This window comes from Symphalangus syndactylus, chromosome 13 (genome assembly GCF_028878055.3).
Source record: "Symphalangus syndactylus isolate Jambi chromosome 13, NHGRI_mSymSyn1-v2.1_pri, whole genome shotgun sequence".
Lineage (NCBI taxonomy): Eukaryota > Metazoa > Chordata > Mammalia > Primates > Hylobatidae > Symphalangus > Symphalangus syndactylus.
The window spans coordinates 56,624,281-56,640,719 of record NC_072435.2 but is presented as its reverse complement, the minus strand read 5'-3'; the positions used below and the strand labels follow the sequence as shown (position 1 = coordinate 56,640,719).

The 16,439-nt window shown below is 47.3% G+C and overlaps 1 protein-coding gene and 1 pseudogene across 2 annotated transcripts in view; one reads left to right on the top strand and one right to left on the bottom strand.

Annotated features, from left to right (window-relative positions):
• RHPN2 (rhophilin Rho GTPase binding protein 2) overlaps positions 1-16,439 on the top strand; it is a 106,944-nt gene that overhangs the window by 32,372 nt on the left and 58,133 nt on the right. The window contains exons 3-4 of one of the 2 annotated variants that reach the window (XM_063614060.1): positions 2,429-2,478; positions 10,101-10,216. In XM_063614060.1, the coding sequence (XP_063470130.1) occupies positions 2,429-2,478; positions 10,101-10,216 (166 nt within the window). The remainder of the gene's footprint in view (positions 1-2,428; positions 2,479-10,100; positions 10,217-16,439) is intronic. The other variant, XM_055237111.2, reaches the window with a different exon arrangement.
• Positions 3,007-3,108, bottom strand: LOC129461399 (uncharacterized; annotated as a pseudogene).

Here is a 16,439-nt window from a genome sequence, read left to right as displayed (position 1 = left end):
CCAGGTTTCCATTTGATTGTAACGAGAAAAGGGGACCAGCCCAGTGGCTCACGCCTGTGATCCTAGCACTTTGGGAGTCCGAGCCAAGAGGATCATTTGAGCTCAGGAGACCAGCCTGGACAACATGGTGAAACCCTGTTTCTACTAAAAATGCAAAATTAGTCGGGCGTGGTGCTGCATGCCTGTAATCCCAGCTACTTGGGAGGCTGAGGCGCTTGAACCTCGGAGGTGGGGGTTGCAGTCAGCTGAGATTGTGCCACTGCACTCCAGCCTGCTGGGTGACAGAGCAAGATTCTGTCTCAAAAAAAAAAAAAAAAACAAAGAAGAAAAAAGGGCAGGTGGTAAAAAAAGGCTGGATGTAGTGGCTCACACCTGTAATCCCAGCACTTTAGGAGGCCAGGGTGGGCAGATCACATGAGCTCAGGAGTTCAAGACCAGCCTGGGTTGCATCAACAAAACTCTGTCTCTACAAAAAATACAATAAAATTAGCCAGGTGTGGTGGTGTGGACCTGTAGTCCCAGCTTCTTGGGAGGCTGAGGTGGGAGGATTGCTTGAGCCCCGGGATGTTGAGGCTGCTGTGAATGGAGATCTCGCCACTGCACTCCAGCCTGGGCAAGAGAGTGAGATCCTGCCTCAAAAACAAGAGGCTGGGTGCAGTGGCTCACACCTGTAATCCCAGCACTTTGGTAGGCTGAGGCGGGTGGATCACCTGAGGTCTTAGGAGTTCAAGACCAGCCTGGCCAACACAGTGAAACCACGTCTCTAGTAAAAAATACAAAAATTAGCTGGGTGTCCGGGTGCAGTGGCTCACGCCTATAATCCAGCACTTTGGAGGCCAAGGCAGGTGGATCACGAGGTCAGGAGTTCAAGACTAGCCTGACCAACATGGTGAAACCCCGTCTCTACTAAAACTACAAAAATTAGCCAGGCATGGTGGCGCACACCTGTAATCCCAGCTACTCTGGAGGCTGAGGCAGGAGAATCGCTTGAACCTAGGAGGCAGAGGTTGTAGTGAGCCAAGGTCGCACCACTGCACTCCAGCCTGAGCAACAGAGCGAGACTCCATCTCAAAAAAAAAAAAAAAAAACTGTTAAAACTATTGTTGAGTGTGTCCTACCAGTTGAAATAAGCAGATCATTGGTCTGGAAATACAGTTGATTCATGGAAATGTTCACGATTTGATGTGGTGGGAGGCACAGTAAAAGCCTAGTTATTCAAGGCTAGGCGCAGTTGCTCACACCTGTAATCCTAACACTTTGGGAGGCTGAGGTGGGTGGATCACTTGAGGCCAGGAGTTTGAGAGCAGCCTGGCCAACATGGTGAAACCTCGTCTCTACTAAAAAAAAATATATATATATAAATATATAAATATATATATATATTAGCCAGGTGTGTTGGCACATTCCTGTAATCCCAGCTACTCAGGAGGCTGAAAGAGGAGAATCACTTGAACCCGGGAGGTGGAGGTTGCAGTGAGCTGAGATCACACCATTGCACTCCAGTCTGGGTGACAGAGCAAGACTTCGTCTCAAAAAAAAAAAAGTTATTCAGCATATTGAAAAATAACTGTGATTGGCACACAGCAGGGGTTTACAGAGATTTCTGGAACAGACTGAAGGGAGCTCGTAACTAAAGATTATGGCTGTGTTGATTCATATCGAGCCCCCCTCCACCCCCATGTGAATGGATTGGGATTCCCTGGGGGAGGTGGCTGGGCCCTAACCTCTAGCCCTGACACCTGGCAGAGATCCTGGAAGGGCAGGAGGGCTGTTGACAAGTACTGAATTCATGTTTTCATTTTTATGGACATAGACAAGCTACATTCTTTCCACCCAGCCTGCCCCGAATCTCCATTCTGGTGAAAAGTTAAATTAGATGTATGTGTGTATTGCAGGGTACTGCATGCTATTTTCTGTGCTTTCTCATTGATTGCTCTGGCTGACTTATAAACAAGCAATTCTGTTTTCCAGAGTTTGGTGGTTGAGTGAGGGATTGCGTAACCAGGAAGGAGTGAGAAAGGCAGAGAAAATAATCTTTGCTGGAGAAGCAGCTAAAAACACCTGCCTTCCTGTATCCCATGGGAAGGTCTCTCTGGCTGGGAGCTGGCCCAGCCCTACCGTGTCGTCTCTCACTTAGTTTTATGCCTGAAACTTTAGATCCCAAGCTTGCACATTGTCCTAAATTTGCTGGAAACACCTCTGCATGTGTGAGCTTTATCTTTGGCTGTGCAGAAGGGCCCATACTGTTACCTGTAGTGGAGGGGAAGCAGGCACCAGGGACTGCCCAGAATGGAGCAGGGCCCCCATAGGGGAAGAAAAACTGCCCTGTTCCAGGAGTAGCTTGACCACCCTTTCCTTTCTTCCTAATTAAGTGCTTGCCTCCAGTTTTATTTATTTTTTAAATTTAACATAAATTTATTTTTCACAGTTCTAGAAGCTAGAAATCCAAGATCAAGGTGCCAGCACGGTCAGTTTTTGGTAAGGGCTCTCTTTCTGACTTTAATTCTTTTTTTTTTTTTTTGAGACAAGGTCTCACTCTGTCACCCAGGCAGGAGGGCAGTGGCGAGTTCTCCGCTCACTGCAACCTCCGCCTCCCGAGTAGCTGGGACTATAGACACATGCCACCACACCTGGCTAAGTTTTGTATTTTTTGCTTGAGACGGGGTTGCACCATGTTGGCCAGTCTGGTCTCAGAATACTGACCTCAAGTGATCCGCCCACCTCAGCCTCCCAAAGTGCCATGATTATACACGTGAGCCGCCACGCCAGGCTTTTTTCTGATTTTAGACAGCCACTTTCTCACTTTGTAAGAAACTTGTAACATTGGCAGAAATGTCACTGTAGCTGTGATCTGTCTGTTCACTGAACAGATTTCACCTAGGATAACATTCTGAGGCTTTTCTCTGTGTACACATTTAGTTGTTACACCACATTATTTAGGTGTTTTATGAGCTCAAGAACAGTAGTTACAAGCAAGGTGAATCAGCATTTCTGCACTCAAAGCTTTCAGATAGGTGTGTGCCACACTAATATAAATGGTTGCTGTGCACATTCAGAGAAAATTCTCCAGTAACGAACTGTAGAAATGATCCCTGGAAGTACAGTCTTCCTGCCTGTGGGCTTTGTCTAGGTGCTGCTCTTAAATACTTGTCTTACAGGTGAACAATCTGACTGTACATTAAGGGCATGTAAGTGACCTGTAAAGAGAGTTTTCACTCTAGGCCAGTGCAGTGGCTCGCACCTGTAGTCCCAGCACTTTGGGAGGGTGAGGTGGGCAGATCAATTAAGTCCAGGAGTTTGAGACCAGCCTGGCCAACATGGCAAAACCCTGTGTCTACTAAAAATACAAAAATTAGCCAGGCGTGGTGGTGCGCATCTGTAATCCCAGCTACTCCGGAGGCTGAGACAGGAGAATCGCTTGAGTCCAGGAGGCGGAGGTTGCAGTGAGTTGAGATCATGCCGCTGCACTCCAGCTTGGGTGACAGAGTGAGACTCTGTCTCAAAGGAAAGAAAAGAGTTTTCACTCTAGGTAAACTTATTTGAGTTAGTACTTTTTTAGTTGCAGGTGCTAGAAAATTTAATCCAAAATAGCTTTGGCAGATAAACACACCCTAGTACGTTCCTCCAGTAGAATTCTATCCCACAATAAAAAAGGAACACACAAATTAGCTGGGTGTGGTGGCGGGTGCCTGCAGTTCTAGCTACTCAGGAGGCTGAGGCAGGAGAATCGCTTGAGCCTGGGAGGTGGAGTTTGTAGTGAGCCAAGATCACACCACTGTGCTCCAGCCTGGGCAACAAGAGCAAAACTCTGTCTAAAAGAAAAAAAGGAACAAACTACTGGTAAATGAAACAGCATGGGTGAATCTCAAAACATGGTATTGAGCAAAATAAACCAGACACAAAAGTCTGCATCCTATCTGATTACATTTACGTAGTTCAAAAGCAGACAAAAATATGTGGTGATAGAAATCAGAGTATTGGTTGCCGGCGGATGATGGAAATGTTCTGTGTTCTGTATTTTGATAGGAGTGATGGTTACACAGGTTTATATGTTTGTTCAAACTCATTGAACTATATACTTAAAATATGTGTATTTTATTATATGTAAATTGTACCTCAATTCAGAAAATGGCTTAGGCAAAGAAGGGAATGAATTGGTTGCTGTAAATGAGAAGTACAGAGGGATGGCTTCAGGCCTGGCTTGATCCAGGGCTCAGATGACATCGCCAAATCTGTTTCTCAGCTCAGCCCACCTGGGGTTGGTTCCATGTCTAGGGAGGCACTCTTCTGCTGGTGGTAAGGTGGCTGCAACTGCTCAGTGTCACAGCCTCCCAGGTTCAAGGCCAATGAGGACCTCTTCCTGATGGGTTTTGATTGACCCTCATCTTCAGGCTTTCGTTTTCTAATGGGCCAGGCAGAAGTCAGATGTTCTTCCCCTTGGAAAGGATGTTGGGGGAGCATGGATTTACACACACACCCCTGCCCCCCACCAGGCCATCATGGGCTATGAGGTGGGAGAGTGGGCTGGTGTCACTGTTCCCCCAAAAGATGTGGGGTGATGGTGGGCAGCCATCACCCATGAAGGGGTGTCTGGGGGTTGCATGCATTCCTACTGCTCACACCGCCTCACCGCTCATCCTGGAGCAGCAGGAAGGACAGGGTCTTAAATCCCACCCCAACTTTTACTGCTCGCCTCTAGGATCTCAAGTTGCTCATATAACCTCCTTGCTGCAGAACCATGGCATCCGAGATGCTGTACCAGGGTCCGCATAAGCGGGCCGACCCCAGGAGTTGCCTGTAAAGCTGGTGATGACACCGGGGTTCACTTAGTACTTGCTTTTCTTGGGTGTTGGCTGTCTGCCCACTCTTCAAGTTTTGGGACTGACGGAAATGTGTGAACCTTAGTGTGGGAAGGGAATAGACTCTGTGGAGGAGAAAGTCTCACTTCACTGTAGAACTTGTCAACAGCAGACCCCGAGGTCAGGACAGCTCAGTTGGCCCCACAGGTGTGAGGGGTTTAGCCCCAGTCCCTGGTGCGAACCCTCACTCCAGTTTCAAAGCGGCTCTGTGTTCTGTTGAGAACCAATCCCTGTCTCTGAGTTGCAGAGGCTATTCTGGAAGCTGTTTGTTCAGGGCTAAGGTCTCGTTATTAGACAAGATAAAGGGTGGGGTGAGAAATGTATGGGTGGGGATGGTGGACCCGCCACCTTGTCCCCTTCAGAGCAGCCCCTGGCAGGGGCTAGTAGATGGCCAATAGTTTCTGATGATGCCAGGGAGTCTTTCTGACAGTCTTGTCCAGATTTACCTCTCAGGGAAGTTTCCACACACAGCCCTGTAGGTGTTTCTTGTGTTCCCCAGCAAAGCCCAACATTCCTACCTGTCAGGAATAAGTAATGTGGTTTCGGGCCCAATTACTCAGTCAAATCTAACCCTAAGTGTTCCTATGCCTTATCTAGAAACTTGACCACATATCTATGGGCTGGTTAGGGCGTACTGATTCCAGGCCAGCAGAAGTTGGGGAAAGTATACGAACAGAAAAAAAACATTCTTATCTGTAGTTTGGAATGGCTGCTTATCTGAGCTCTGGGAATTAGTTATTCAAGCTTCCCTGTAAAATGAAACACAGCAGTGGTGATCCAGGTAATTCAGAGTCAAACTGAATCGTCGTCATTTTTGGAAGTGGAAAGGATAGAGACGAACAGTTATTTTAGTTCTTTAGCATTTAATTATAATAACTTAACATTAAAGTTTTTTTTTTTTTTGAGACTGAGTCTCGCTGTGTCACCCAGGCTGGAGTGCAGTGGTGTTATCTTGGCTCACTGCAACCTCTGCCTCCCAGGTTCAAGTGATTCTCCTGCCTCAGCCTCCAGAGTAGCTGGGATTATAGGCGCATGCCACTATGCCCAGCTAATTTTTATATTTTTAGTAGAGACGGGGTTTCGCCATGTTGGCCAGGCTGTTCTCGAACTCCTGTCCTCAGGTGATCTACCCGCCTCAGCCTCCCAAAGTGCTGGGATTACAGGCGTGAACTACCACACCTGGCCAAAGATATTTTAATCTTAAATCTGAAGAAAGACAAAATTGGAAACCGTTTAATGCTTTAAACGATATTAATTTTAAAATCCATTCCAGGGCTGGATGCCATGGCTCATGCCTGTAATCCCAGCACTTTGGGAGGCCGAGGCGGGTGGATCACCTGAGGTCAGGAGTTCGAGACGAGCCTGGCCAACACGGGGAAACCCCATCTGTACTAAAAATAGAAAGATTAGCTGGGTGTGGTGGCGGGTGCCTGTAATTCCAGCTACTCAGCAGGCTGAGGCAAGATAATCACTTGAACCCAGGAGGCAGAGGCTGTACTGAGCTGAGATCGTACCACTGCACTCCAGCCTGTCTACAGAAGCCAACTCGAATTCTGAATATCTGTGCAATTTGAACTTGGGGGAAGTGTCCTTGCGAGACAGGGAAAATTAAGTTGTGGGGCTATGTGGGGGACAGGTGGTGGTGACCTGATGGGAAATGAGAATGAGAAGTCTTTTATTTTTATTATTATTTTAAAATTTTTATTATTATTTGTAGAGACAGAGTCTCACTCTATTATCCAGGCTGGATTGCAGTGGCACAATTGTAGCTCACCGCAGCCTCAAACTCCTGGCCTCAAGCGATCCTCTGGCCTCAGCCTCTCAAAGTGCTTAGGATTAGAGGTGTGAGCTACCATGACCATTCTGGCCAAGAATGAGAAATCTTTGTGGAAGGAGAATACTGGGATTCCTGAGGAGGTTTCCGCTATAGATAACTCACATCTCCCTCACTGGGGTCCAGGCCATGGGTGTGGCTTGGGCAGAGGTCGGAGAGGCCAGGTGTGTGCAGGCCTGAGATGTGACTCAGCGAGAGAGAAAGGGCAGTCTCTTCACCACGTAATACTACCCGCCAGACCGCTCCCAGGGAGTAACCGCAGTGGGCAGGACCTAGAGATAAGCGTCAAAGAGGAATGTGGGCCTAACCCAGGTCCTGAGGCTTCTACCTGTCTGGGGTGGGAAGAACACCATTAAGTTAAAATGCAACTTTTATTCTGATCTTAAACTTTTAGCATGAAACGCTGTAATCCAAATACACCAGGGCACAATGGTCAGAGAACACAGACAATTTGTTGAAAAAGAAATTAAAGTGTCAAGATTATATGGAAAAACCTTTACCTTCACTGTTATAATAAACGTACAAATTAGAAGAATGAGCTATTTATTTTTGCATGTCAACTTGACAGAAATTAAAAATAATTTTCAACTAGACAGTTAAAAAGACAATCCAGTTTAAAACTGGGCAAAGGAGGGCCGGGTGTGGTGGCTCATGCCTGTAAGACTAGCACTTTGGGAGGCCAAGGTGGGCAGATCACTTGAGGTCAGGAGTTCAAGACCAGCCTGGCAAAAAAATGGTGAAACCTTGTCTCTACCAAAAAATACAACAATTAGCCGGACGTGGTGGCATGCACCTGTAGTCCCAGCTGCTCAGGAGGCTGAGGCAGGAGAATCACTTGAACCCAGGAGGTGAAGGTTGCAGTGAGCCAAGATCACACCACTGCAGCAGTCCAGTCTGGGTGACAGACTGAGACCCTGTTTTAAAAAAAAAAATGGGCAAAGGATCTAGATTGATATTTCTTCGAAGAAGATATACAGTTGGCCAATAAGTTCATGAAAAGATATTCAACATCATTAACTGTCAGAGAGACACAATTCAAAACCACAGTGTGAGACAGCACACACATAAGATAGCTGTAATAAAAGGATAGACCAGCAGCTGTATTGGTGAGATGCAGATGAATTGGAACTCCCATGCTGTTAGTTGGATTGTAAAATTGTATAACCACTTTGAAGAGCCTGATAGTTCCTCAAATCATTAAACATAAAATAAATCGTATGATCTAGATGGGGTGCAGTGGCTCACGCCTGTAATCCCAGCATATTGGGAAGCCAAGCCAAGCGGATCACTTGAGGTCAGGAGTTCAACACCAGCCTGGCCAACATCATGAAACCCCCCTCTCTACTAAAAATACAAAAATTATCTGGTCATGGTGGTGCACGCCTGTAATCCCAGCTACCCGGGAGGCTGAAGCAGGAGAATCGCTCAAACCCGGGAGACAGAGGTTGCAATGAGCCGAGATCGAGCCACTGCACTCAATCCTGGACGACAGAGCAAGTCTCTGTCTCAAAAACACAAAAACAAAATAAAAAAACCACCTGATCTAGAAATTTTATTTCTATATTTATAGCCAAGAGAAACAAAAGCATATATCCGTATCAAACCTTGTACGCACATAAACAGCCTTATTCGTAATAGTCAAAAAGTGAAAACACTCCCCATGCCCATCGTGTGATGAATCGATAAAGTACACAAGTGTGGTGTATCTATATAATGAAATCTTATTCAGGGACAAAAACGGACAAAGTTCTGATACATGCTACAACCTGGATAAACCTTGAGAACATCATGGCAAATGAAAGAAGCCAGATGCAAAGGCCACATATTATATGATTCCATTTATATGAAATAATCTTGAATAAGCAAACCTGTAAAGACAAAGTAGATTTGTGGTTGCCTAGGGCTGGGGTTAAGGGGAAAAGGAAATGGGGGGTGATGCTAATGGCTACTTGGTTTTTTTTTAGGGTGATGAAAATGTTCTAAAATCAGATAGTGGTTGATGGGCGTGGTGGCTCACGCCTGTAATCGCAGCACTTTGGGAGGCTGAGGTAGGCAGATCACTTGAGGTTAGGAGTTCAGGACCAGCCTGGCCAACATGGCAAAACCCTGTCTCTACTAAAAATACAAAAATTAGCCAGGCGTGGTGGTGGGCACCTGTAATTCCAACTACTCGGGAGGCCGAGGCAGGAGAATCACTTGAACTTGGGAGGCAGAGGTTGCAGTGAGCCGAGATTGTGCCACTGCACTGCAGCCTGGATGACAGAGCAAGACTCCCTCTAAAAAAAAAAAAAAAAAAAACAGATAGCATTGATGGTTCTGTAACTCCTGAATATACTAAAAACCAATGAATTGTTTATTTTAAAAGGGCAAAATGTATGGTATATGGATTATATCTCCATAAAGCTGTTACTAAACAAAAAAGTAGGCCAGGCGCAGTGGCTCACACCTGCCATCCCAGCCCTTTGGGGAGGCCGAGGCAGGTGGATCACTTGAAGTCAGGAGTTCAAGACCAGCCTGGGCAACATGGCGAAATCCTATGTCTACTAAAAATACAAAAATTACCTGGACATGGTGACATGCACCTGTAGTCCCAGCGACTTGGGAAGCTGAGGCATGAGAATCACTTGAACCCAGGAGTCGGAGATTGCAGTGAGCTGAGATTGTGCCACTGCACTGTATCCTAGGCACACTGCGAGACTCCGTCTCAAAAAAAAAAAAAAAAAAGTAGATACTCAGTAACAGTGAGGGGGAAAGCAGTCACAAGGGTGTGTGTGCCTTTCTGTCCTGGAGGATGATTGGGCTGGCCCATGGGTAGCCCTAAAAGGTTTGATCTTATAACTCTGCCCTAGAGATATGTCTTTAATTAATTTATTTATTTTTGAGACAGTGTCTCACTTTGGTCGCTGAGGCTGGAGTGCAGTGACGTAATCTCGGCTCACTGCAACCTTCACCACCCAGATTCAAGCGATTCTCGTGCCTCAGCCTCCTGAGTAGCTGGGATTATAGGCGCCCACCACCACACCTGGTTAATTTTTTTGTATTTTTTAGTAGAAACAGGGTTTCACCATGTTGGCCAGGCTGGTCTCGAACTCCTGACTTCAGGTGATCCACCCGCCTTGGCCTCCCAAAGTTCTGAGATTACAGGCATGAGCCACAGTGCCTAGCTCAGACCTTGTTTCTAAAATAAATTAAAAAAATAGATGAGAAGGAGAGACCAATTCACAGTGGCTATTTTGCAATTGTGTTGTTATGAGCGACTTTTCTTTATACTTTTCAATATTTTCTATGTAGATGCTTTGTTTTCAGAAAAGATTATTTTTCAAGTTAGACATTTTCCATTATATTAAACCCTGTCATCATTTTTAGAGTGGCCAACCTCTGAAGGGGCATCTCTTATTTTTCCTCAGGGCTGTAATCCCCTTGCACAAACCGGCCGGAGTAAATTGCAGAATCAAAGAGCTGCTTTGAATCAGCAGATCCTGAAAGCCGTGCGGATGAGGACCGGAGCGGAAAACCTTCTGAAGTAGGTGTCTTCTGGCTTCCCTGCCTCTCCCAAGTCCTAGCCATCTGTTTCCTAAACTCCCAGGCCAGGCTCTTGGTTTCAGCTTTGGGTTTCCTCCTCATTTCTGGCATCTGGAGTCATCCCCTTCTTGCCTAGAGCTTGGTTATGTTGAAAACAGATATTTTACCCCGCCTGTTTGTGTGTTTGGGGATTGGGTGGGTGGGAGATAGATGCAGACGGTGTGGCGTTTGGTTTCAATTCAGTCAGCAATCTTGATGGGAAGCCCAATTTTTGTCTCAAGATTTGTTTTCTGGCTTTCTCTGGGACTTGTCTATTTTCTCCACTGCCTGACACTATGCCTGGTGCAGAATTTGCTTGGTAAATGTTTATTGAATATATAAAGGAAAGAAAAGCAGAAAGGAGGGAGAGGGGACATTTCTATTGCCAGTGTCCACCTTGCTAATGAGAGTGCTCAGTACACCCCTGTGCTCTAGGGCACTCATTAGTATGCTCTGGTGGTAAAACAATTACTTATCCAGCATAGAACTCAGAGAAACCTTACCTGTGTCTAGACCTCTATAAACCCTCTCCAGGCAACGAAATGCAACAAAAGACAATGTGCCAGCTTCCTTCTGTTTACAAAGAGTGCAGAGTTTCTTCTTCCTTCAGAGTTCTACTGGAGACTATGGTTAGCCCCGTGCCACCTTTTTTTTTGTTTGTTTGGAGACAGTCTTGCTCTGTCGCCCAGGCTAGAGTGCAGTGGCGCAATCTTGGCTCACTGCAACCTGTGCCTCCTGGGTTCAAGCGATTCTCCTGCCTCAGCCTCCCAAGTAGTTGGGACCACAGGCATGCACCACCATGCCTGGCTAGTTTTTTGTCTTTTTAGTAGAGACAGGGTTTCACCATGTTGGCCTGCCTGGTCTTGAACTCCTGGCCTCAAATGATCCGTCTGCCTCCACCTCCCAAAGTGCTGGAATTACAGGCGTGAGCTACTGCGTCTGGCGCCATGCCTCCTTTTTTCTTTTTTTTTCAGATGGAGTTTCACTCTTGTTGCCCAGGCTGGAGTGCAATGGTGCAATCGCAGCTCACTGTAGCCCCCAACCTCCTGGGCTCTTCAAGCAATCCTCCTAACAGCCTACTGAGTAGCTGGGACCACAGGCATGCACCACCATGCCCGACTAATTTTTTTTTTTTTTTTTTTTTTTTGAGACGGAGTCTTGCTCTGTCACCCAGGCTAGAGTGCAGTGGCGTGATCTCGGCTCACTGCAACTTCCACTTCCCGGGTTCAAGTGATTCTCCTGCCTCAGCCTCCTCAGTAGCTGGGATTATAGGTGCCCGCCACCGTGCCCGGCTCATTTTTGTATTTTTAGTAGAGACGAGGTTTCACCATCTTGGCCAGGCTGGTCTCGAACTCCTGACCTTGTGATCCACCCGCCTCAGCCTCCCAAAGTGCTGGGATTACAGACGTGAGCCACTGTGCCTGGCCAATGCCCGACTGATTTTTTAAAAATTATTTGTAGAGACAGGGTCTTGCTGTGTTGCCCATGTTGTTCTCGAACTATTGTCCTCAAGTGATCCTCCTGCCTTGGTCTCCCAGAGTGCTGGGATTACAAACATGAGCCCCTGTGCCTGGCCTGTGTTGCTTTTGTTACTCACAGAATACCTGATGACTTGAGGTCCTGGGTGGGAAGGTTGTCCGGGAATCTCTTCTCCAGCTCCTTTTGCAACTGGGTGCAAAGGAGGTTGTTACTGGAGGAGGCTAGGAAAAATACAGTAGCATTTTGGCCTTTAAAAAGTCAAGCAGTGTCCCTGTCTCAAGACAAGTCTGGACATGGGAATTGTCCACTCCCATAGCAGAGAGGAACTCATGTCGTCTGTGTAACGTGGGAGAGGCCCCCAATTTTGGGACTCCCTGTCATGTGCTGGGAAGGCTGTGGTGTGTTTTGTGGCCTAGGGTTCTGGTTGACCCTTGGACAGGCCTGCTCTGTGGCCAAGGGGGCAGGTGGGCAGCCTTGATGCTGTGTGGCTTTCCTAGGAGTGGACAACAATTGATTTACCTATTTATGGATTCATTGAGCACCTTTTTTTTTTTTTTTTTTTTTGAGATGGAGTTTCACTCTTGTTGCCCAGGCTGGAGTGTGATGGCGCAATCTTGGCTCACTGCAACCTCTGCCTCCCACGTTCAAGTGATTCTTCTGCCTCAGCCTCCCAAATAGCTGGGACTACAGGCACGTACCAGCACACCCGGCTAATTGAATTTTTTTAATTTTTAGTAGAGACAGGGTTTCACCATGTTGCCCAGGCTGGTCTCAAACTCTTGGCTTCAAGTGATCCTCCTGCCTCGGCCTCCTAGAGTGCTGGGATTTCAGGAGTGAGCCCCTGTGCCTGGCTATTGAGCACCTGTTAAATGGCAGGCACAGTTGAGGTGCATGAAGATCAGGCGAGGCCCTGCTTTTGTGATTTCTCGTGTTGGGGGATGGGAGGAGACTTTTATAGACAAGTAAACAAATCAGATCACCTAGGGAAGTGATGTTTTCTAGGGAGTAATGAACTCTGAATGTCATAGAGGTTGGCCCAGGGTGGCCAGCCTTAGAGACAGAGGGTGGTCAGAGAGGCCCCTGTGAGCACAGAACTTGGAGTTTCTCAGGCAGGAACTAGGGCAGTTTTGTGTGCCTTGTTTTCTTAATGACACCAGCAGTCACCCTTTCTGAGGCCCGAGCCTGACTCAAGCTTATTGTTAAACTGGCAGTGGTTGGGTTGGCAGGGGTAGGGGTTGGGGGTTGTTAATGATTCTCACAGTGGCCCAAAGGTTCAAAGTACCCCTTGCTGGAGAATGTTGTCAGAGGAAACCCTGAAGGTATTTATTAATCTGACTCAACAAGCACCAACGGTTTCCCGAAAACAAATAGGGCATTTTGCCAAGCTCTGCTCTGGCCCCTCAGTGTCCCTGGGCGACCCATTACATGGCTGTCTCTGCAGGCCATGGGTGGTTTCAGTTGTAAATTAGGCCCTGCTTTCCTTCTGTTTGTCTTCTGGTTCCCAGGTTTCCTACCGCAGCCCCCAAAGGAAGGTAGATCCGTTGGAATAGGGGTGGGGGATGTTTGGAGACGACCCCAGAAATGCAGGAATGGAAATGGGGGTGCTAAGCCCTTACCTGAGGACTGTCAGAGGGTATCGTGGCTAGGCAGGCACTTGAAAAACCAGATTTTGTGATCCTTCAAAGTCTTCCCCTTCTCTGATCCATTCCAGCTGAGAGTCCATGAGCTTCCTGGAGTTTTGTTAGGAAGCCATCAAATATTTCAAATGCACTTTTTTCAGGTTTTTTTTTTTTTTTTGAGACAGAGTCTCATTCTGTCTCCTCGGATGGAGTGCAGTGTCGAGATACCAGCTCACTGTGCAACCTCTGCCTCCTGGATTCAAGTGATTCTTATGCCTCAGCCTCCCGAGTAGCTGGGATTGTAGGCATGTGCCACCATGCCTGGCTAAATTTTATACTTTTAGTAAGATGGGGTTTCACGGTGTTGGCCAGGCTAGTCTTGAACTCCTGACCTCAGGTGATCTGCCTGCCTCAGCCTCCCAAAGTGCTGGAATTACAGGCGTAAGCCACCATGCCTGACCGTACTTTTTCATTTAGGCCAACCAGAGACAATATTCTGTCTTCTCCCAGCTTCCCTCCCTTGAGAAAAGCTAGGGTAGAAATGTGATGAAGTTTATCTGAAATTGAGGCAGTCCTTGTGAAATTTAAAGCAGGGCCGGGCATGGTGGCTCACTTCTGTAATTCCAGCATTTTGGGAGGCCGAGGTGGGAGGATCACGAGGTCAAGAGATCGAGACCATCCTGGCCAACATGGTGAAACCCCATCTCTAAAACTAAAAATAAAAAAATTAGCAGGGTGTGGTGGCACATGCCCATAATCCCAGCTAGTCGGGAGGCTGAGGCAGGAGAATGGCGTGAACCCGGGAGGCGGAGCTTGCAGTGAGCCGAGATCGCACCACTGCACTCTAGCCGAGGCCACAGAGCAAGACTCCATCTCAAAAAAAAAAAAAAGGCAGGTTGCCTAGTTTTAACTAGTTTTAGCTAACTAGTTCTTTGAACAAGAGCAGGTCATTTAAGCTCTCTGGGCTTCAGGTTTCCCTGTTGTGCTGAGAGTTATTGGGCTAGATCAGAAGTGACCTGCTCCGAGGTTTACAGGGATCAGGTGGGCTTTAAATGAGTGAATGGGGCTGGATTCTGTGCTGTGAGACAATAGGGAGTGGTGGGGACTGTGGTGAAGTGCACAGCATATGCCCTCTCTGGATGAGGCAACTGCAGTTTGCCTCATGGAGGGTAGGGCCAGAATTGCTGTATCTTCTAATTTTTTTTTTTTTCCAGGAGAAGTTAGGAATTTTTTTTATTTTTAATCTGATGGATTGTTGAATTTTTTTTTTTCTTTTTGAGACAGAGTCTTGCTCTGTCACCCAGGCTGGAGTGCAGTGGCGTGATCTTGGCTCACTGCAACCTCCGCCTCCCGGGTTCATGTGATTCTCCTGCCTCAGCCTCCCGAGTAGCTGGGACTACAAGCATGCGCCATCATGCCCGGCTAATTTTTGTACTTTTAGTAGAGACAAGGTTTTGCCATGTTGGCAAACTCCTGACCTCAAGTGATCTGCCTGCCTCAGCCTCCCAAAGTGCTGGGATTACAGGCATGACCCACTGTGCCTGGCCGATTGTTGAATTTTTAAGTTTTGGGGACTCGTTTCAGAGAGAGTATAGTAACATCCTGAGAGCCAGGTGAACAAGTCCCTCAGGCCTTCAGTTTAGTTTGTGACCTCTGGACGGGGGTGATGAAATTCTGGGTCAGGAGTGATGTGAGGTGGCCTTGGCTGTCATGACAGTGGCTTGAGGTTAATGACAGCTCACACCGTCAGTTGTGGGAGGGCTGGTGTGTGTCTGTGGTGGGGTTTGCAGGCCCTCCATAGCCTTTGGGGCTGACATCAACATCAAGGCCTACCTTGCTCCATCGAGAGACAGGCTGGGAGCAGATGTCCTGCCGGTCTGGCTGATCAGCCACCTCAGCAGGGGATGGGACGGTCCTCGCTCCAGCCTCCTGAAACCCTGGCAGGGTGGGATTTGGGATCAGATGGACTAAGGCTAAGCTACTCTAATAAGGTCGCTGAAGCTGCGGCAAGTCACTGTGTCAATGTGGAGCTTATTCCTGGAAGGATAGTTTTATTAAAAGACTTGGGAGAGAAATAATTACACGAAAACAAATGGGGACAGAATGCAAAATACACATGCATTACTTAAAAAAAAAAAAAAAAAAGAACTTTTTAGACCAGGCGTGGTGGCTCAAGTCTGTAATCACAGCACTTTGGGAGGCTGACGCGGGCAAATAATTTGAGGTCAGGAGTTTGAGGCCAGCCTGGCCAACATGGTTAAACCTTGTCCCTACTAAAAATACAAAAATTAGCCACGCGTGGTGGCACACATCTGTAATCCCAGCTACTCGGGAGGCTGAGGCTGGAGAATCACCTGAGCCCAGGAGTTCGAGGTTGCAGTGAGCCGAGATCACGCCGTTGCACTCCAGCCTGGGTGACAGTGAGACCCTGTCTCAACAAAAAGAAAAGAAAATTAGCGGGGTGTGGTGGTGTGCGCCTGTAATCCCAGCTACTTGGGAGGCCGAGGCAGGAGAATTGCTTGAACCAGGGGGATGGAGGTTGCAGTGAGCCACAATCATGCCACTGCACTCCAGCCTGGGTGACAGAGCAAGACTCCGTCTCAAAATAAATAAATACATAAATAATAAATAAATAAAATTTTTATATTTATTCATTTTGAGGCAGGGTCTTGCTCTGTTGCCCAACCTGGAGTTCAGTGGTATGATCACAGCTCACTGCAGCCTCAACCTTCTGGGCTTAAGCTGTCCTCCCACCTCAGCCTCCACAGGTGTGTACCACCATACTAGGCTAGTTTTTTTTTTTTGAGATAAAGTCTCGCTCTGTCGCCTCCTGGGTTCAAGCAATTCTGCCTCAGCCTCCCTAGTAGCTGAGATTATAGGCATGCACCACCATGCCCAGCTAATTTTTGTATTTTTAATAGAGAGGGGGTTCACCATGTTGTCCAGGCTGTTCTCAAACTCCTGACCTCAAGTGATCCGCCCACTCGGCCTCCGAAAGTGCTGGGATTACAGACATGAGCCACCACACCTGACTGGCATTCGGCTAATTTTTAAAATTTTTTTGTAGAGACTGGGTCTCCCTATGAT